Below are 21,182 nucleotides of genomic sequence, written 5' to 3' on the forward strand. Positions count from 1 at the left end.
CCATACTAGCTTCTGATGACTTCTCGGACACTCCAAACCCAAGTTGCTCTGGCGGATTAGATTGCCTGTAATGATTACACTCAAGTGTGGCTCATTTATCGAGGTAGCGCTATTCTCGAGGTTGCCCAAGTGGATATCCAACCGAGAACATTACCTGGACAGGTGAGAAGCACCCGGCCAACTCTATGAGGACCCGAGCTACTGGTAAAGGACTGCGGATGAAGCCATCACACCCGGGAAGGGAAAACTTACCCGGGCTTTCACAAAACTACCCGGTACCCCGGTTTGTACACATGGGTTTCATATGAACAAACCCATATCCTTATGGGGGTATCAATAATCATTGATTCATATATCATAATTGAATGAAAGATCATGATTTATTCGTTTAAACAAAATTGTTCGATGACATATGATTGAAATTTGAAACCTCTCTCCCCCTTCCTTTATTTAAACCCCTTCCTCTCTCTCTCAGTCCCCATAGATTGAAGGCTAAAACTCACTTCTCTTTCTCTACTAATTTTCTCTCCGTCTCTTCGATGGCACAAACAAGCTCAAGTTCATGGGCTACAGCCCATGTTTCTCAACCAATTTCAACCAAATCTCATGTTCAATTGTCCTTTACTTCTAACACAATTTCAATGAGAAATCCCACAAGAAGAGCTCAAATCAACTGTGCTCTGCACGCACCTTCTCTACTCACTTTCCCCAAGACGCCAGAATTGGACCTGGGTACTGATCGATCGGTGGCCACACCATTTCCGCAGCAATGGAACATTCTACAAAAAGCTGCAGCTAAAGCTCTGGACTTTGTGGAAAGCGCGTTGATTTCACGAGAGCGCCAGAATCCACTGCCTAAAACGTCCGACCCACGAGTCCAAATCGCCGGGAATTTTGCTCCGGTGCCGGAACAACCTGTCCGGCATAACCTTCACGTCGTCGGGACAATCCCCGAATGTGTTCATGGCGTTTATTTAAGAAACGGCGCCAACCCTTTACACGAACCACTTTCCGGACACCACTTATTTGACGGCGACGGCATGATTCATGCCGTCACCATAGACGGAAAAGACTCCATTGGCTACGCTTGCCGGTTCACAGAGACTCAAAGGCTGGTCCAAGAACGTGAGTTGGGCCGGCCCATTTTCCCGAAAGCCATTGGAGAGCTCCACGGGCATTCAGGTATCGCCTCGGCTGTTGCTATTCTACACCCGAGGCTTATTCCGGTTGCTGGATCATAGCCAAGGAATTGGGGTGGCGAACGCGGGATTGGTATATTTCAATCGAAGACTTTTAGCGATGTCCGAAGATGATCTTCCTTATCAAGTGCGGATCAATCCCACTGGCGATCTTGAAACAATTGGGCGTTACGATTTTTCAGAGCAATTGCAGAACACGATGATAGCTCACCCCAAAATGGATCCTGTTTCTGGGGAGCTTTTTGCTTTGAGCTACGACGTCGTCCAGAAGCCATACCTCAAATACTTCAAATTCTCAACCGATGGAAAGAAATCACCAGATGTAGAGATACCGCTAGATGTCCCCACCATGATGCACGATTTCGCCATAACTGAAAATTTTGTAGTAATTCCCGACCAGCAAGTGGTGTTCAAGCTTCAAGAGATGATCAACAAGGGCTCCCCAGTTGTATATGACAAGAACAAGAGATCCAGATTCGGAATCTTATCAAAAACTGCCCAAAATTCTGAAGGCATAATATGGATTGAGTGTCCGGATACCTTTTGCTTTCACTTGTGGAATGCTTGGGAGGAGCCGGAGAACGAAGAAGTGGTGGTGATCGGCTCATGCATGACTCCGCCCGACTCCATTTTCAACGAATGCACTGAAAATTTGAAGAGCGTTTTATCAGAAATCCGGTTGAATTTTAAAACCGGGGAATCAAAAAAGAAGCCCATGATCCCATCCTCTGAACAAATAAATTTAGAGGCAGGAATGGTGAACAGGAACCTGCTCGGCAGAAAAACAAGGTACGCTTATCTTGCCATTGCTGAGCCATGGCCCAATGTTTCAGGTTTCGCAAAAGTCGACCTTTCAACAGGTAAAGTCGAGAAATTCATCTACGGCGACCGAAGATACGGCGGGGAGCCGTTTTTTGTGCCAAGAAATTCGAGTTTAGAAAGTGAAGATGATGGGTATATTCTTTCATTCGTGCATGATGAAAAAGTGTGGAAATCAGAGCTACAGATCATAAACGCGATTACACTAAAGCTGGAAGCTTCGATAAATCTTCCGTCGAGAGTTCCATACGGATTTCACGGCACATTCATAAGCTCTAAGGACTTAGAAAATCAAGTGTAGTTAGATATATACGCTAATGGAGGGAAGAGATGCCAGAGGGATTTGTATATTTGCAGCAACTTCCCCGGACTCTCCCCTTTTGAACTGATTTTAGCTCTTTTCTTTTGGTGGGGAGTGTAAATTTTAGATATTTTTGTTTGTTTGTTTGTGTTTTGAGGCTTTAGATATTACAGATCGTTGATGAAGCTCAGCTGGTTTCTGTTTTCCTGTAATTTTCTTTTTAATTACTCCATCTCATTTCACATTTTAATGTGTTTCTGTTTCTTTTTATTTGAATTTTTAAACGATCGTATCAAAAATAATATTAATAACATTTTGTCATATTTCAAATTTAATTATTCTAATAATATATTATTAAAATCAATTTTAATATAATTTCTAATTTTTTTAATATCAAAATATTTTAAGACAAATTATATATTATTTATTAAATGTGAGATTCTAAATTGGATTTTACAACAAAAAAAAAATCTCTATCAAACAAAAATGTGGGAATTTTTTGCATTTCCTGTTTTAGTAAATTCGTAACTAAAATAAAACAACTTTATCTCATATTAACATTATCTATATATACTTTTGAGTTCATAAAAAAGATAGGAAAATCACTATATATAACAATCATTTGATGCATTTATTAATTCCCGATCGACCAATTTAATTATGACGTAAGCTGGCGTGAAAAGTCCTCGATGGATCATAAATGTGTACTATGGAAGATATTTTCCTAGGCAATATATGGCCCGGCCCATGGCAAATAATCAGAATTTCAAATTTTATTCTAGGATAGAAAGAAAGAAAGAAAGATCAAGTTTAGTTTCATTAATTAAAGAAACAACACACACCTCCGCCTAAACCATTAATACCTTCTTTAAAAAAAAAAAGAAATTTGCCGGCCGGACATTCAATTCAAACCATTACTTTTTTAAAGATGTTTTTCATGAATAATAATGATAATAAAAATTAAAGTGAGACGAAATTTAATAGGTAATATATGAAAACTTAAAAGGAAGATGGCCATCTGTTTCATATATAAGATAAAGACAACCAAAGAAAAAGTTAAGGTCCGTAAGCAAATCAAGAGAACGTAGATGTCAACCCTCAAATCCAAATTTGCGCTGACTTTGAGGATTTTGCCTCAGAAAATTACGCAAGCAAAATCAACCAGACAAAAAAAATAATAATAAAAAAGCCATATCTGGGCAGCATGAAGTTCACGTGAAGTTTCCTGCCATATGCATGGTGCACTATACATGTAATCAAAAATTTAGATTTGTCAAAAATATTACGCGACATACATCAACAAGCTAAACCGTGTGACAGAAGATTTATGTTCCAATAATATTGCCAAAATCCCTGGAACTAAGCCAAATACATCTTTTTTATATACATATTGTATTTGGTCAAATGATCAGGCAGTGAATTAACCTCACTCGTTGTTAGCTAAAAGCACTAATTATCTTCGTGTCTTTTATAGAAAAGGAATAGGATTTTTAAATTTAAAATATCACAGCTCGAGTGGTGTTTCTATATTCATTGAAACAGAGCAATGACTGACGTACGATTAAGTTTTGACTATTAAAATTGCTAAACTATAAACTATTCCATGTGAATTCTGAATCCTTCTCCTGATTAATAATCTTCGTCCAGTTTAGCTCTTACCAATAATGGTTGGAGTTTCTGCGTCCATGGATGGCTCTTTGCCCCGTGAAACATTTCCGTGCAAGAAAATACATCGTAGAATAGAGAAACAAAAAAATTGTCGGGAATCTTACTCTCCACGTACGTCCACGCGGCACCTCAAACATGACAAAATCTCCTAGCAAATACCAACAAAAACAACAACATTATATTATCCTACAAAACCACAACATTGTACCGAAAGAAGTTCGACTTGACGAATATTGAATAAGATTGGTGTTCACCAAGTGATGTCTACCGAGCGTGTTCATCATAAAAACATCATAAGAAAATATGGAGTCTTTTAATGATCGTAACATTATCGAGTTTAGTAGATTTTCTTAATAGTTGGGCGTGACCTCGTAGCTCGTAGATGTAGGTCAATTGGATCGAACAACATTAAAAACTGGCCTAGAATCCTAAACTCCGATGTAGACGACATAACCATCATACTGTTATTACTAACATATCATACTCCAACAACTATAATCAAACCCTAATTATAACTAAGGTTGCATATATAGCTATATTTGTCAACATCTCTTTGGGGAAGATAATTTCGCCAATCACTCCTGATGTTGCTGTTATTCCTGAAAGCACTTCGTAACTTGTCTGGTTGATAGATATGGCTTAGAAACCACTAAAATATGGTTTTTACAAATCGGTAAAAACCTCCAATTTGTTATATTTTGATATTCATTTGATTGAATTAATATTTGAAATACACTGCAAAAGGTAAATTTTTTAAAAAAATTTAGATAACAAAATACCCAATACAAAAGGAGAGAAACTAAACGTGTATTTGGACTGCGGGTTTAAATTTGAAAAAATATTTAAAAAGAAGATTTGAATCTCTTCATACTTCATATTGAGATAGATTGAAAGCTATTAAAATAACACAAAAAATAACTAACTAGTTTGCAGATTTAAAATCTACCGACGAATTAATTCATCCAAATAAACCAATAGATAATTTGCACATGAAAAATCGTTTGAAAAATAAATAAATGATATAATAGTATGGCAGACAATCCGCGGTGGCACTAAATTCAAGGGTTGATGGTTTGTCTTCTCCAATATTCCAAAGACCACGTTTAGATTTGCACACATATCCTCCCACCTTTTCCATTCATGAAATAGAATTTCTGATTCGGTGGAACTCTTGCCCATTGGCCTGCATTCATTTAATTCACCTGTTGGAAAATTAATTAAGGGTCAATTAATTAATTACAGCTAACCAAAATGAGTTTAATTTATTTAATGAATGTACAAAATAATCTTCATCCCTCGTGGAGTCGTAAGTTATAAGTATTTTAAATGTAATTTGAAATAAAAGTAGGTACCTTACATACGTAATGCACCCGTACAGTTCAATAGAATTATAAAATACTATATATTAACTTCAAATATGCAACAAAGATGAGAGTAACCAAAAAGAAACATATAATATAAAAGTGTAATGCATATGTAAGATTTGTCAAAAAAATGAGTAAAATACCCTGTGCACGCTTTATATTATTACTTTGTTTATATTAAAATGAATATAATATTATAATTGTAAAAAATTATGGGAGTTTTTATTGCAATATTTTCCAAACTTGTCGTCGTACCAAACCTACAATCTTTTAAAATTCATTTTCATAAAGTAGAACACAAATTTATTTAAATTATATTTGAATTGATGAATTTGATTTAGATATGATTGCCAAACGACACATGTACATCTCATACATATTTAAAATATACAACAATTATTATTATTATTATTATTATTATTATTATTATTATTATTATTATTATTATTATTATTATTAAAATTGTATAATTTGATATGCAATTTTTACTCAAATTTTTGTTCATCAAAACAAATGGATAACTTGAAAATTTATGAACCGATATGAATTGCACATGGAAATTAAATAAGAAAAGAAAACACGTGGAGTTAATTAATTTAGTACGCACGGCAGTAGCTAGAATGTGGCTAGTCACACCAAAACCTCGTGAAACACGTGAACTTTTTCTGCATCTTCTTCACATTTTCCCTTGTGCCACTTTCGTGATTGAATTGTATTCGTAGCGTTACTACAATAATATGCGCCAGCTCCACCTCCCCAATCACGACTCTATATGTATATATATTCGTTCTCTTCACCCAGCTTCCTGCCGAATTCTAATTCCTGTACCTTGCATGTATATATATATATATATATATACACACACATACATGCATGTGTTTGCGTGTGTGTGAATAGAGATGAAAAGGAACTGTAATTTGGAGCTCAGGCTTGTTAAGCCGGCACATCCTGTCTTCTCCAATGACATCAATATTGGAGGACAGACTCCAAATCCAATCTACAAGGAGCTCACCGTTTTCTACAAAGGCGAGGTTTGTGTGTCCGATGTTACAGAACTTCAGGTACAAATTCTACGTATTATCTATCTATCCTTAACAAAGACTATATATATATATATGTGTCGAAATTCTACGGTACAAGTAAAAGTTTATTTGAGATATTTTGAAAGGGAGGGAGAATTGAATACTCATTCATGTAATTTGCTCTGAAAAGAGAGATGAATTTCATGATATATATTTATATACGACGCAGGCTCGAGCGATTATACTGCTTGCAAGCCGTGAAATGGAAGAAAAATCGCCGGGATCCAAACTAAATTCGCCTCTTTGCAGCCCGACAACGGGCCTGTATATGAAGAGATCACTGCAAAGGTTTCTTCAGAAGAGAAAGACTAGATCCCAAGAAACTTCTCCTTATCCAGTTAATTCTGGACATCCAAATTAAATATTTAATCAATTGTGGGGATCAGAGCCAAATATTTTAGCTCAACTTTGATCCATTCCTAGTGGATATGTCTTTTGTTTGATTCCTTATATTAATTATTTCGTATTAATCTAAGATTTGTTATTATTTTTTCTAATGATATATTTAATGGTTCCGAAGCAACATGATATCGCAGGATTTTCAAGATTTAGGTGTATGTTTATTTCAGCATAAATTAAGCTAAGACAGAAAGATCTCTCACTATCACACATATATAAAAAGGCTATATATATGAGTTTTAGGGGCAAAAGTATGCTGTCAAGTTTCCGATAAAATAGAAAAAAATAAATAAATTCTACACCAAATTAACGGCAAAGGTATTTTTATTCCGCATCTCATCAATTTTCCCAATAAATAAATTAAAACTTGATTATATTCCACACCATAAATTAAATAAATAATTATTGCTGGTGCTTTTCTTGGAATATATAAGTCTATCTTTTTGGGTGAGTATATATTTTTTAAGTGTTATCATCACGTTTGGTGCTTAATTATGATTATTGATAATATATAATGTTTCCCAATATACGACTAGTATAAACTTTAAAATAGTATTATTACAGATTTTAAAGTTATTGTTTATACTGAAATTATCGAGTTTCAAATTTAATTCAATCTAACTTCTTGCAAATTTGAAGCATACTTCATATGTAATAATATTGATTGGGAAATTTGGACATCAATTTCTGATTCACCCGATACTTTTTTTAGGAAATAAATGGAAGTTGGAATTCGTTTCTTCGATTTATTTAGAGAGTCGGCTCGTTGTGCTCAAACTCAATTTCTCTTGTATGTGTGATCAAAAAATTACACTCACTTGTCCATTATTAATATCAATTATTGGATCATTAGTAAATCCGAATTGCCTATCCTACCTAGAAGATTAATCCTGGGAAATAAGGACAAATAGTTTCATTTTAATTAGAATTTTTTAGATTTAGATACATGTGTTAGATGTCTTAACATAGACTCGAGTCTAATTCCAACCCAAAATCTAATTCAAAGGGAGAAAACTGTCCGAATCTATATATATAATTATCGATATTTTAATTCATTGATATGTGACATCTAACTATATGAATATTTTATCAATTTTCATTCTAAAAAATGACATAAAAAAATTTATTTCATAAAACTTTTTCTTCCATAAATACAATCTCTATTATTTTTTTTCCCAGAACTATTTTTACAAAATATTTAATAAAGAAAACAATTAATTTCGAGTTTAAAAAGTTGAAAATAATTTGAATGAAAACTTTTAGTAGCGTTTTTGAATAAGAAACTTTGGGGACTACAATAAATTAACTCTAAGTTTTGGGGCCTTTTGCTTGAGAATACCTGTTATTAACGACAAAAATCTTTGGCAATTAGTGTGTGGGCCAAATCTATCAACGTCCGTTGGATTTAAATCCTAAGGTCACCGCATTTATGAAATGGGTCCTGACCCAACCCACCCAAGAAAAAAACCAATTCTTGAAAAGAAAAAAAAAAAACGCTGCCAGCGATAGATAGCAACTACCCCTGATGGGACTCAAGCATCAAATCCATACACAACAACAACAATAATAATGGATTCAGAGCATCAAAACAAAATCTACTTCAAAAACAAAAGAACAATTAGAAAACCAAAAATCCAATAAGAATGTGATTGTTAAGGCCATCGGCTTTTCTTTCACTTCAGTAACTAGTTTTTCACGTATTTGTGTAACAAATTCTAACATGCATTTTTTCTTAAGTTTAAATGCTGACATCATGAATCATCGTTTTCCAAGAAAACCATCGAATACATTAATTCAGCAAATGAAACAACAGAAACAGGAGGATACTTGTAAAAAAGACGAACTTTTTGTCCCGCCCAGGAGAATATGAACTCATATCACCTTGGTACAAAGTCGGCTTCATGTCCTGAGAATTCTCCGGGTTTTCTCCAGCCCAGGTTTCGTTGCTATCTGCAGGAAATAATGAACTTGAGCATGAAGGGTTTTGAAACAATGTTGAACTGATTTGCTTGTCATTTTGCTCCATTTTATTTGTGCACAATCCATTGTTTTCTCTGATATCGAGCTTATTTCCAAGCCTGGTAATGAAATCTTGGGGAAATAGCAGCTCCCCAGTAAGCTGATTCCTGCTTAAATTTAGAAGATCCATGTTTGGTAGGCTACCCAATTCTTGAGGAACTGTACCAGTTAAACTGTTGTTACACAGATACAGTGCGGTTAAATTTGTTAGTTTTGAAAATATGGTTGGAATCGAGCCTGTGAGTCCACACCCTGAGAAGCTTATCATTGTGAGCTTATTTAGGGCACCAATAAATGAAGGGATGCTTGTATTTATTGGGTTTCCCTCCATTATTAGGTATTGCAACTGCTGCAAATCTAATAAATTTTCAGGCATTGGTCCTGTCAAGGAGTTATTACTAAAATCCAGCAAAACCAAGCGCTTCAATTTCCCCAACTCCTGAGGCAGTCTTCCTTGAAGTTTGTTGGATCCCAAATCAATCTTTTCAAGAAGCTGCATCTCACCTACTGAACTAGGCACCATTCCATGTATAGAATTCCAGCTAAAATCCCATATACTTAAACTTTTCAGCATTCCAATTTCTTCAGGGATTGAACCAGTCAAACTGTTGTGACCGAAATCAAGCTGTTCCAAGTTAACCAGACCTCCTATTTCTTTAGGAATTTGACCACTCATATTGTTTTGAGAAAGGCACAGAATTTTCAGGCTGGTTAGATTTGATATAGTGGAAGGGATTTCTCCAGAGAGGCTTGGATTGGACTCGAGCGCCAGATGCTCTAGAGAAGGCAATGCACCAAAGAGTGTCTCGCTCAAAGAAACAGGCGATTTAGTGAAACAGTTAATCAAAGAAAGGGTCTTCAGGTAAGGCAACTTGAGGAGTGATTCGGAGATTTTAGCAGAATCTTTGCACGGCGAAGTGGTATCATCGGGGCCGACATGAATTTTGGTGATATGAAAGGTTGAAGTTTCTTGAAGAAGCTCACACTCCACACCAGGCCAGGGAGTCTCTGTGCATGGTAGAGGATGCAATTCAACCCAACTGGGGTCTTCCAACAGCGAACCCATTACCTCAAAAAGCCCGTATAACTCCTCCAGTTCCATCGCCAGCACCGTACCGCGATCGTCACTTTCCACGCACATCACTTCATTGTGATCGGATGATAGAAACACGAGAAACCCAACAATTAGAAGAGACACAAAAGCCATGATTCGGGAATCAAGAGAAACAAATATTCTTTCACAGATACGCGCGCACACACTATCTATCCTTTCTGCGTGTGCTAAAAACTTAAGCGGACATACATGAAAGTGTGGAACATGTATTTCTAATGGACATAACTTAATGGGCATAAGAACAAATGACGGTCAAGTTCATATAAAGATACAGACATGGATAAATTAATTAACATACATTTATACTCAGCCTTATGGCAGTGACAAGGCAGCATGGAAAAGCTACTGAAACCCTAAGATGGCCAACATGTTAGCCAGATTAGGAACTTTGAGTGTGAGAGGATAGAGTAGCATGCAAATAGATGAGATGGTGTGAGGGATCACAGTTGCTAAATAATGTAAAAGATGGCGAAAAATTGTCAGAACAGTCAAAACTAAAAATAGTATTTAAAAACAGTGTAGTAACATGATGGGACAAGGCTCTGGTCTCATGAAACAGACATGCCGAGGAGCAAAATTTTACTGACAGGCTCCAGCGATTCGTACACGGGCCCCCCAACAACTACTCCATCCTCCTTAATTCTCGGTAGAGTAGATGCTATCTGTGGGGCAGTGCACTCACAGGATCTCAACCATTGATTTTACATGGTGATTAAATCTGGGTCTTTGATCACTTCATGGGGTGTATGTGTGTTTAAATCTGGGCCTTTGATCACCTCATGGGGGTCGTACCTCACAAAGTAAGGTGAAATAAACCTTAATTCTCCCCCTCTAAATTAATATCGTAGATTTTTTCTTGATTTCATGAACCAATTAATTAATTACGATCAAATATGAGAGCCATCTCCATTGGTAGATTTGTCGGATGTGCCATAAGATATATATCAGCTTTTGTAATTTGTATGTACTCACCGATCTTTATTTATTTGGGAGTATAATAAATCTAATGAAAATCACATAATAATAAATCTAATGAAAAACACTACGTAGTTTTCATCAATTTACTCATATATTTATAATGAAAGAGAGACGGACAACAATATCAAAACTTAGTCTACAATTGAGATATTAATAGAAAATCAGAAAATTTTTTATAACATATATAATTGAGGACAAAAATTTGTGTGAGACGGTTTCACGAGTCCTATTTTGTGAGACAGATTTTTTATTTGTGTCATCTATGAAAAAATACTACTTTTTATGCTAAGAATATTATTTTTTATTGTGAATATTTGTAGGGTTGACCAGTCTTAAAGATAAAGATTCGTGAAATTGTGTCACAAGAGACCTACTCATATTTAAATCATTGCACTTTTACAAGGTGGGAAATTTCTAAAATTGGTCCCCGTAAGCAAATTTCATTCGAATAACACTATGACTAAAATTGGACTAGATCATCATTGATTCTTGATACTTGTACCCCCTTTCCTAGCGTCTTGTTTCGGGATAATTGAATCAACACTATAGTAAAAAATCAAAACAAAATGAAAAACATCATACATACAAATTAATTAATAGCATTTTAGATTCCATATTTTTCAAATTCAAACCTAAAACTCATTACCAGATTAGGAAATGTGTCCGAGTTTTTATAACTTATAGGTGTGAAATTTGATTTATTTTTGAAAAACAAAAGATGCATTAGTCTATTAATACTTTTTAGGAAATTTTATGTTTTTAGACTTTTATTGATGCAATTAGTCCGTCCTAGAATATCAATTTAGCAAAAACAAAAAAAACAAACACACACTTCTATTTCCTCCAAATAAAACAGAAATTTAACATTCCATGTATTCAGAAAATTAATTTGTTCATAAACATTTCGTAATATCTATTTTAGTATGTAAAAAAATATATTATTCCATCAAATATTTGGAATTAGAATTTTAAATAACATGTTAAATAAAACCAGTTAATTTCTTTCAATTTGTTTTCCCAGGCCCGTTGGAAGCTAGATTTGTTAACTTCGCGATCTCTGCATTCAATTGACCAATGCCAACACAGTCACTGAGTCACATCGTTTGGTGCCGCATCAACTTTTGCTCTCCAGGCCATCATTAAAGTTGTACAAACCAATATTATATTTCCTGTATAGTCAGGGGAATAAATTTCTTAAAAATATTCACAAGTGTGAGCAACAAGTCGAGACGATGAGAGACAAATATGGTGAAAATTTTATTGAAGCATTTCAAACTTTTAATGAACAGATGGTTTCATTATTATTATAGGAGGAAAAATATTGATGTCAAATGGCAAAACAGTTTTGGATAAAATATGGGAATAGAAACACTCTTTTCTTTCATGCTTCGGCAACGTCGAGGAAACAAGTCAATAAGCTCACACACCTTAAATGAGAACTGACACGAAGAGAATGAAAAAATATGTGAAGTCGTATTAGAATATTTCCAGAATCTATTCTCTGCTGATAATAACACAATTGATGAAATGCTTAACGAGGTTCGACCATGTGTGACCGATGTACAGAACGAGCAACTGCTACGGCCATTTCATCACATGAATTTAAAGAGGCATCGTCCACACACACTGACTCTGATACCAAATGTAACGGCACAACTCACTTGTGATATTGTCTGCTTTGGTCTGAAACCTCACGAATTTAAAATATGTCACAAAGAGTTGTTATACACTTATTTAAATGTTAAGCACCTCTCCTGTGATTTATGGGATTTCGCCGAATATATTTTTTCTGCTTTTGAGGATAAATTCTCCATTTGATCCTTTACTCATACTCATTCAATTAGGACCAATCATTTTCTTCGGGAGGAGCTGAATGATCCAAAAACCGCTCCACAAGTCAACAATGCATATTATATTTGTAAAGTTAGCCATCTGAATCCAAACTCAACCTGAATGAATTCAGTCGTGAACCGTTGTGCAGGCGGTGGAATATCTTCTGGAGTGAACTTGCAATTCCCATCGACACAGCAATTTGTACCGTACCTTATCTCATCATATACGGTACTCCTTGCACTGATAGATAATGACGGCGCCTGGTACTCAAACCCTGTTTTTTGGCTGACTATCTGTCAACTGAGAAAGGAATCTCAGATGGTCAACTGCTCCTGAATCCAGTGGATTACCTTCGAGACGCCTTTTCTTGTTCAACAAATCAATGTTTTTATTTAATAATTGGTGTCTTTGTGCCTCATATATCGATATTTACGTAATTTTGAAACGACACTCTACTTTTAAAGATGCATTCTTTTAGCACATGTTTCTTATGCGGCTCTTAATATTTTTACTCAAATCGAACTCATTATCAAACTTTGCAACAACGATTCATTACATGGAACATCACAAATAAATCTTAGACACGCATTTTCCAAGAAGTAGATTTAACTATGAGCTTTCATTCTCCTCTACAAAGCAAATAATGTTATTTGTGCTCTTTAAGAGACAACAGAGATAACTGTTCTTCAATGGAACAATCAACGTGAGAGGAAGTTCGACAAGAGAAAGGGATTAGAATGAGACCGACACCCCTATGTTCCATTGGGGAAGGAGAAGTACGCCTGGTGCTGCGATACTCCACTGCATCTTGAAGGATAATGTTCCCTTGCTTATCCACACAGTAGAAGGAGCCCAGAAAGAACCGTCCATCCTGGATTCCAATTAGCATTCGACGATTGATCAATTTCTTGACGTGGGCTACATATTTTGAGCTGTTTGGTTCTGAAACATTTGGGATTCCCACCTGATTTAAAGGAATCCCTTCTGGTTGTGTGGTAGCCATTCGCTCCCGTTGACAGTAGCCAGTAGATGAATAAATTGTATAAATTGCTGCCGTTGATGATAGTAGTTTGATATAACATTAGCGACCAAGTTTCGAAAGCGAACCCCAAGAAATATATAAAGGAGCAGGAACCATCCTAAACATGTTGACACAAACTCGAAAACGCCAAATTAAAGATAGGCTAGTGCTGCATTTGCGTTGACAAAGTGCTTGTAAAACACACAAACAGGTATGGCCCTAAACTCGCTTCCCTCTCAGCTCCAGTTGCAGCCACAACATATTGTCCAATGAAAGATAATTGACTCTCTCTTATTTTTCCCCCAGAAATTTATCGTCAATTAAAGTTCCTGGAAACAGAGCATCTACTACAAGAAGAAACACCCACTATAATTATTACCAGAATCACACTTATTGTTCCTGATATACAAAAATGCAAGGGTTGGACCAATCGCTTTATATTGCGCGCTTATTTCTTTGGGAAAAAAAATCGAACATGGATGATTTTTATTCCATTCACAACAGAAGCATAGCACGTAACATACGAATAAGCATCGGGGAGAAATCCAAACTTTCCGACCCAAAAAATCCTCCAAGAACAAATAGAAATAATAAAATTACCTGGCCCCAATTACACGCAAAACTGACAATCGCTAATATTACCGCGAAAGGTTAAAAAAAAACCATGATAATGAAACAAGACCAACAAATTAAAGAGGAGCGTACCGTGATAGCTAATCCAAATCAAGGAAAAATTTGGGGACGAAATGTTGTATCGTCGAGAATGGAGGCTGCACCGTGTACAAGTCTCCTGTCTGTTTTCATTTTATTTTTATTGTTGCCCTGCGCAGGGGTATTTTCGTAGTTTTACTACGTCCAAGACTAGTTTATTCTTTCTATGCCACATGATATTTGTAAATATGGACTTACTTATTAACTCTTATCTTAAAAAGGTGTACTCAGAATTTTGAAGTATGATATATTAAAGGATTTTAAAATATTTAAAAATATTGATGTATTTACATGCCAAATATGTATTACTCGTGGCCGCTTTGATTTGTATAATTAGTTTATAAGACACAACGCATATCACAAAATAGCACGATCAACTTCATTCATTGACAAATATGTTGACTTTGTGTAATTTAGTTAGCGTTAGAAACATCAGCATTTCCAACTAAAACAACATTAGTTTTTTACATCAAGCCAACCGTGCATTACCGCAAAGTAGGACTACAAGCAAAATCTATTAAAATTAATCTATCATAATGAATTTTAAATATTTAATAGACATACTATATATATATATATGTATGTATATAGGCAGTGAATGATAAAACTTGTTCACTGTAAAAGAGGCAGGAAAAAGGAAAAAAAAAAAAAAAAAAAACACCCTAATCGTGTTTGTTTCTCCTCCTCTCATCGTCTCCCTCAAACGCAAGAAACAGTCGAGTTTACATATTCAGAGCTTTAGTCGTCGGATCGACAATTTCTTATCCTTTTTTGATATTGCCTGCACAACACACGAGCGGAGATATAAGGAAGGGTTCTAGTTGAATATAGCGTTGTAGAAAATGGGTTCTATTCGATTAGATCTGGGCGGTAAAATCCACCCCGAGCCGATCGATCTTTTCGACGGAATTCCGGACTCACTTCTCCTCGTCATCTTTAACAAAATAGGGGATGTGAAATCATTGGGCCGATGCTGCCTTGTTTCGAAGCGCTTTCATTCTCTCGTTCCTCAGGTCGACAACATAATCGTGCGCGTCGATTGCGTTATCTCGGACGACGATTCCTCTGCCTCCTCTGGCAAATCCCGGCACCCCATATCCTCTTTCTTTCGCCTCTTCCTCGGACTCTTCAAGCCCTTTCAATCTTTCACACAATTCATTAATCCGAACACCCGCCGCCTTCCTTCATTCGCTGAAGATTTCGACTTCGAAACCGAGCAAAACAGTGTCACCCACCATTCCCCTACTCAAGTGTTGAAGAATTTTAACGAAATCAAGCTCCTACGGATTACACTTCCGAGTGGCGAATTGGGGATAGACGCGGGTGTTTTGCTCAAGTGGAGGGCCGATTTTGGGTCAACGCTCCATAATTGTGTTATTCTTGGCGCTTCGAGTGTCATCCATAATCTGAATAGTGGTTCTGCTTCTAGTGTTGATAATACTGATATCGGGAATAACAGTAATGGAGTAACGCTTGATAATGGCAACATACCAGAGTCTTTTTACACGAACGGGGGTTTAAAGTTGCGTGTAGTGTGGACTATTAGCTCATTGATCGCGGCCTCGGCAAGGCATTATCTGCTGCAGCCTATAATAGCTGAACACAAGACCCTGGAAAGCTTGATTTTGACCGACTCGGATGGACAGGGAGTGTTATCTATGAATAAAGTGCAGTTGGAGGAGCTGCGGGTGAAGCCGTTGTCTGCATCCTCAGCATCAAAGAGGACTCTTGTTCCTGCTCTGAATATGCGGTTATGGTATGCTTCCCATTTGGAGTTGCCTAATGGGATGGTGCTGAAAGGGGCGACTTTGGTTGCAATTAAGCCTCGCGAGCAGTCCAAGATAGAAGTCGTGGGTTCGGAAGGGAATTGGGTTGCCTCCGCATTTGAGGAGCCTTTCGGGACTGCTGCAAGGATGTTGGCGAAGAGGATAACTTATTGTTTGGAAATGAACTCATTTTGAGTTGGGGTTTGAGAAAAGATTGGCAAATGGATTTGTTTGAGGTAAAAATCCAAGGAGATAGATTCATAAGTTTGTTGGGATGTTTTTGTGTTCCATCACGAACCTTCAGCTGTTTCTTGTCTTGTTTTCTATTTAGTTAGATAATAATTTAGGTATCTTGTATCACATTTGAATTACTGTGTTTGCACCTGAAATCATTCGTGAACTTCACTATCAACTTTTTTCTGTCAGTGAGCATATCAATTATTGGGCTTGAAGGACATGTTTAACGTTTATTCTCATTTGGTGGGAATTGATTGGAAGCTCGAAATCTTTTCTCGCTGTGTGAACCAAATGTACAGTTATTTTACTGGAATTGTAGGAAAGAATACTTTGTTTGGATTATTGAAAGTCATTATGAAAAGTCTCAACTTAGAATCAAGATGCTCCCTAATTGATTGACTGTAATTGTGTTCTTTTGCTTCTGTCACAGACCTTGCTTGATATGCTTGCTCTATAACACTGAATCATTCATGTTGATGATTACTTCTTTGTCCTAGACTATTTTAAATGCCCATTGTTGCATCATATATGAGCTATCATTGTAATTTTTCATTCCATTCTCGATTTTTTTAAAAAAAATCATTCATGGATGATTGATTTCTTCTGTCACGTGCACATTCTACTTGCAACAATATCGCACATCTGCTCTGTATCATGACTATATCTGGTTAGGTTGTGTATTTGCCTTGCGAATCCTGTAATTAAAATTATGCTTCATATGTGTCATGTCAATGCATTTTCCAGGGAATCCAAGGAGGATAAAAGCGGAGCCCGAAATTTTTTCCTCTGAGAATAACATACTACAAGTAACAGAAGTTTAGCTTGCTATGCTGCTGGCTATCACGACTGTGTGATCTCAATCGATGGTTGACTATGAGCTTTAGCTGTCACTTTATAGAGTAAAACTATTGATGATAGGTGCCTACTTTCATCTGGACTATCTTGTGATAATTACCGTGTTTGGATTTTTGGCCATCTTCCTGTATTAGCTACCACTCTGTAAAAATATGTTACTCGTTGAGATCCTATGTTTCTGCGATTGTTTAAAGGTTAACCGATGACCGACTTCTGATTCCTGCTGCGTGTTTTAGCTGATTTACTGCCTCAATAAATATGTGAACCTGTCTCAACTTTCTTTCGCACGAAGCATTTGTCTATGAAGTTCCCAATATTCCACCTTAAATTAAGTGTATGTTTCTTGTTTTATTGATAAAAAGTAATAATAATTTAATGAATCACTCAATTTTTATCATTTATTTAACATGGAATTAAAAAGTAATTTTGAACACGATTAACAATAAAATTCGCCGATCGTTTCGTCATGAATAGGATACTTCGTGTTTTATAATGTGTCGTGACACTGACAAACTTGATTAAGTCAAACAGTAACGCATGTCTCGTGTCCGAGTCTTTTTATCGGTGCTTTCAACAGCAAAAACCAAAGGGGTCCTAGCTCAGATCTCTCTCTTGCCTCGATTCTGTGATAAAATGAATGAATTGAACAATAAATGAATACCCAAAATGGGAATCCAGCCAATGCTCGTCGAAAATGAACAGTGTCAGAGAAAGGGGGGAGATCGAAAGCTAAATTAAGCTAATGTCACCAAGCTTGAGAAATTAAGATCAGTTTGGGTTTGTTCATGGATCACAAATGTTGAGACCAGCCACTGAATATATATATATATATATATGTATATGTATGTCGTGTGTATAAAATCTTGGATCTAAAAATGGGAATAGGCCAACGCCGATTTTCTGAATTGGTGGTCAATACTTGTCGACCTTCGGTTTTTATCATAGATTATTGATTAATAAACACACGAGCTAGCTAGTAAGTAGAATCAGGCTAATAAAGAAAATAAAGATACATGCACCCAATTTAATCTATTCATGCAATACATGCCACGCTATTAAATTTAATCCATCAATCGATATGCAGCAGGTTCCTGAATCACGTACGTCCCCGGCCCGAAGATGTGACTCCGTACAAAACATTAACGCTAGCTCAACCCAAGAATTTTTATGTATATGGCTAAAATTCAATATCCATGGCGGAGCATGATGACATACGAATTCTATATATATTGGATATATTATGCTCTCCTTAAATGTGCTTTCACCACCGTAGCTAGGGATTAGAAATTGTTGAGGTAGGGTCCACTCCATCCAATGGTGGATAGATGGTTAGGAGTTGGATTATATTATAGACAGATCGAGGAAGAAGAAATCACAGCCGCAGAAATTGCCGGGTACGTACTTTTTCTGATCATTTATTCCAGTACTCACTCTGTCTTTGTCATGTAAAAGAGATGCTCTTATAAACGCTTTGTAAACCCTTAAAGTTGTTTGGTCTTTCACCAATAAATTGTGTTCCGATTTCTATTTCATGCACATATATATATACAACCCTTTCTTCATTTCTCCTGTCTTGCTCATCATCGCCCTTTCATTTTTTTAACTCATCCATCTAAGTGTTGAAAAATGAATCGAGCAGCAAATAATAAGATCGTGTCATCTGCTATGATGATTGGCCGTGGTGTTGGAGTTGGTGGAGAGGTGAAAGCGGCGAACTGGGAGCCTGTGTACGAGACACTGAGTGTGCTGGCGTCCAGCAATGCGGTGGTGGTTTTCACAATCAGCGGCTGCTGCATGTGCCACGTTGTCAAACAGTTGCTTTTGGGACTCGGGGTTGGCCCCGCCATTGTGGAGCTCGACCACCACGAATCTGGCAGAGACATTCAGACTCTACTTTGTCACCTCTCGGGTTGCGGCAATGGTACTGCACATATACAGCTGGTGGTGCCGGCTGTGTTCGTGGGTGGCAGGTTCTTGGGTAGCATAGAGAAAGTGTTGACTTGCCACATCAATGGCACTCTTGTTCCTCTACTCAAGGATGCAGGAGCTCTCTGGCTTTGAATCTTGTTGGATCATCCGATGGGGGCAATTTACTGCCCAGCTCTCATTTTCTCTTTTTAAAAATAAATATAATCAGTTTTTCGTGACAAAATATAAATATATATCAATTGACCATTGAAAATAAATATTGTGTGTTTTTCAAGGTACAACAGTTTAACTAGCTAGTTATCGGAAAAAATATGCATAGTATAACGTACAAACTATGGAGAGTGTTATTTACACTCTAAAAAGTGTTAGCGACGCTCCATCGACTTGCCATTTTAATCTTTTTATTTTTTACAATATAGTCTTTGTATATCACTTTCCTTATATTATAATTTTTGTCCCCCAAAAATTATAATATAATACTTTATGGAAACAACTAAAAGTGACATTTTTAAAAATTTATCCTAATTTTTGAAACATATATAAATATAATGTCAAATTAAAAAAAGAAATCGAACTTTTAATCTTATAATTTATTATTTTTTACTGAGATGTAAATTTATCCTAAAGTTACTGAGATGTAAATTTTTTTTATTTAAACAAAATATGTTCACGAGCTAACGAGCGGAATACTGTAAAGCTTGAATTTGGTTGGTTTATATTAACGAGCTCATCAAACGAGTTTTTATCGAATCGAGCTTCGAATAGCTCACAAACGGTTTGGTTCGTTTACATCCTTAGTGATAAACCAGTATATCTACTTTGTTTATATTTTGAATATTTTTACGACATGATGTTCACAATTAATTATACAATCAATACTAAAGTTTCAAAAAAAATAGTAACGTTATAGTTTGATCAATTTTGTAAAAAATATTTATTAGTTACGTTAGAAAATATAAGAATATATGGATAAAATATAGAAGAAAAATAAGAAAGAAACATTATTTATGTAGTAATCGATCCACAGAAGCAAACACCTTAATTATATTAGGACCACCACCTTCATTGAAGATCACATGGGCACTTACTTGTCTTTTTTTTTTTTAAAAAAAAAAACCTAATCTAGGGGGTGGTGTAGGGATCGAACCCATGCCACTTTCATGAGGAGTATAAATGAGAACTAATGGGGGCCACTGTCCTGATCTTACGAGCAATGGTCATTTTGGTGATCAGTCAGTCCTGCTTCTTCGTGCTTGATCCAACTAAATCAATGAACTTCAGACTTTTCTTATTTATTATTTCAAAGACAGAAAAACTATGACTCCTTTAGATTTAAAGTAAATTGATGTAAAATTGTTAAAAGCTAAACTCTTCAAAGTCAACAAGTCGAATGAGAATGAGAATGAGAATGTCGTGTTAAATAATAAAAACAAATACAGTATATTCTTCTGTATATCATATTATTATATTGAATGTGGTCCGATGCGCATTGATTGCGTGTGGGAGATGGTTGGAGGGATCTCCTCCAATTACTTATTGGGTTAAAATTAAAAAATAAATAGGCTGCCTTTGGTGGTTTGAATAAATAATTATTATATGGATAAAGTAAATATATTCAAAGTGAAATTGTCTTTTTCAAATATGTCCTTAATATATGCCATAGTTAACAACTATATAGTTGAATAATTAACATCGCAAATACAATAAATATTTTATTGAACATAACATTTTGAGTTACAAAAACTAATTTACTTTTGGATAAAACAGTGAAAGAGATTTTTTTTTTATATAAATTTTCGAAAAAAATAAATAGTTAGTGTGAATAATAATAATAATAACACAAAAGTATTTTAAAATCCTAATTTTTTCCCACAAAGGTGTGTTCCA

At 35.8% G+C, this 21,182-nt stretch overlaps 6 protein-coding genes across 11 annotated transcripts; 4 read left to right on the plus strand and 2 right to left on the minus strand.

Moving 5' to 3' along the window:
• The first annotated feature begins 450 nt into the window (after positions 1–450).
• Positions 451–2,512, plus strand: LOC140815318 (9-cis-epoxycarotenoid dioxygenase NCED2, chloroplastic-like). The gene is given in 3 exon segments (XM_073174444.1): positions 451–1,190; positions 1,192–2,462; positions 2,493–2,512. Coding segments are annotated over 2 exon segments (1,779 nt in total). The 5' UTR covers positions 451–539; the 3' UTR covers positions 2,320–2,462; positions 2,493–2,512.
• A 3,642-nt stretch (positions 2,513–6,154) lies between these two features.
• Positions 6,155–6,973, plus strand: LOC140815337 (protein TIFY 5A-like). Its single transcript, XM_073174464.1, has 2 exons — positions 6,155–6,412; positions 6,603–6,973. Exons 1-2 carry the CDS (start codon positions 6,251–6,253, stop codon positions 6,792–6,794), a joined length of 354 nt encoding a protein of 117 aa, XP_073030565.1. The 5' UTR covers positions 6,155–6,250; the 3' UTR covers positions 6,795–6,973.
• Positions 6,974–8,568: 1,595 nt separating this feature from the next.
• LOC140815320 (uncharacterized) lies at positions 8,569–10,357 on the minus strand. Its single transcript, XM_073174446.1, has one exon. The coding sequence runs from the start codon at positions 10,200–10,202 to the stop codon at positions 8,622–8,624; it is 1,581 nt and encodes a 526-aa protein (XP_073030547.1). The 5' UTR covers positions 10,203–10,357; the 3' UTR covers positions 8,569–8,621.
• A 2,990-nt stretch (positions 10,358–13,347) lies between these two features.
• LOC140813761 (uncharacterized) lies at positions 13,348–14,617 on the minus strand. 2 transcript variants are annotated; one of them, XM_073172472.1, is made up of 2 exons: positions 14,503–14,617; positions 13,348–13,826 (listed from the first exon to the last, which is right to left on the minus strand). In XM_073172472.1, the coding sequence occupies exon 2, from the start codon at positions 13,777–13,779 to the stop codon at positions 13,423–13,425; it is 357 nt and encodes a 118-aa protein (XP_073028573.1). In that variant the 5' UTR covers positions 13,780–13,826; positions 14,503–14,617; the 3' UTR covers positions 13,348–13,422. The 2 variants fall into 2 exon arrangements, with proteins under 2 accessions (XP_073028573.1, XP_073028574.1); XM_073172473.1 differs by having other exon boundaries at positions 13,348–14,144; positions 14,503–14,564.
• A 544-nt stretch (positions 14,618–15,161) lies between these two features.
• Positions 15,162–17,585, plus strand: LOC140813760 (F-box protein At5g46170-like). Of its 5 annotated transcripts, none has more exons than XR_012114004.1 (3): positions 15,162–16,510; positions 16,701–16,804; positions 17,256–17,585. XR_012114004.1 is itself a non-coding variant. In XM_073172471.1 (2 exons), the coding sequence occupies exon 1, from the start codon at positions 15,351–15,353 to the stop codon at positions 16,467–16,469; it is 1,119 nt and encodes a 372-aa protein (XP_073028572.1). In that variant the 5' UTR covers positions 15,165–15,350; the 3' UTR covers positions 16,470–16,510; positions 17,256–17,585. The 5 variants fall into 5 exon arrangements, 1 of the variants encoding a protein (XP_073028572.1); XR_012114005.1 differs by having other exon boundaries at positions 16,701–16,793; XR_012114002.1 differs by having other exon boundaries at positions 15,163–16,804.
• Positions 17,586–18,992: 1,407 nt separating this feature from the next.
• LOC140815716 (glutaredoxin-C1-like) lies at positions 18,993–19,427 on the plus strand. Its single transcript, XM_073174777.1, has one exon. It carries the CDS (start codon positions 18,993–18,995, stop codon positions 19,425–19,427), a length of 435 nt encoding a protein of 144 aa, XP_073030878.1.
• Positions 19,428–21,182: the final 1,755 nt, after the last annotated feature.

This window comes from Primulina eburnea, chromosome 15 (assembly GCF_022965805.1).
Source record: "Primulina eburnea isolate SZY01 chromosome 15, ASM2296580v1, whole genome shotgun sequence".
Lineage (NCBI taxonomy): Eukaryota > Viridiplantae > Streptophyta > Magnoliopsida > Lamiales > Gesneriaceae > Primulina > Primulina eburnea.

Bases quoted from the DNA above. Each gene is read 5' to 3' on its own strand.
- LOC140813760 (XM_073172471.1), top strand. From the start codon at position 15,351: ATGGGTTCTATTCGATTAGATCTGGGCGGTAAAATCCACCCCGAGCCG.
- LOC140815716 (XM_073174777.1), top strand. From the start codon at position 18,993: ATGAATCGAGCAGCAAATAATAAGATCGTGTCATCTGCTATGATGATT.
- LOC140815337 (XM_073174464.1), top strand. From the start codon at position 6,251: ATGAAAAGGAACTGTAATTTGGAGCTCAGGCTTGTTAAGCCGGCACAT. The intron at 6,413-6,602 runs GTACAAATTCTA...TATACGACGCAG, and splicing joins CCGATGTTACAGAACTTCAG to GCTCGAGCGATTATACTGCT.
- LOC140813761 (XM_073172472.1), bottom strand. From the start codon at position 13,779: ATGGCTACCACACAACCAGAAGGGATTCCTTTAAATCAGGTGGGAATC.
- LOC140815320 (XM_073174446.1), bottom strand. From the start codon at position 10,202: ATGCCCATTAAGTTATGTCCATTAGAAATACATGTTCCACACTTTCAT.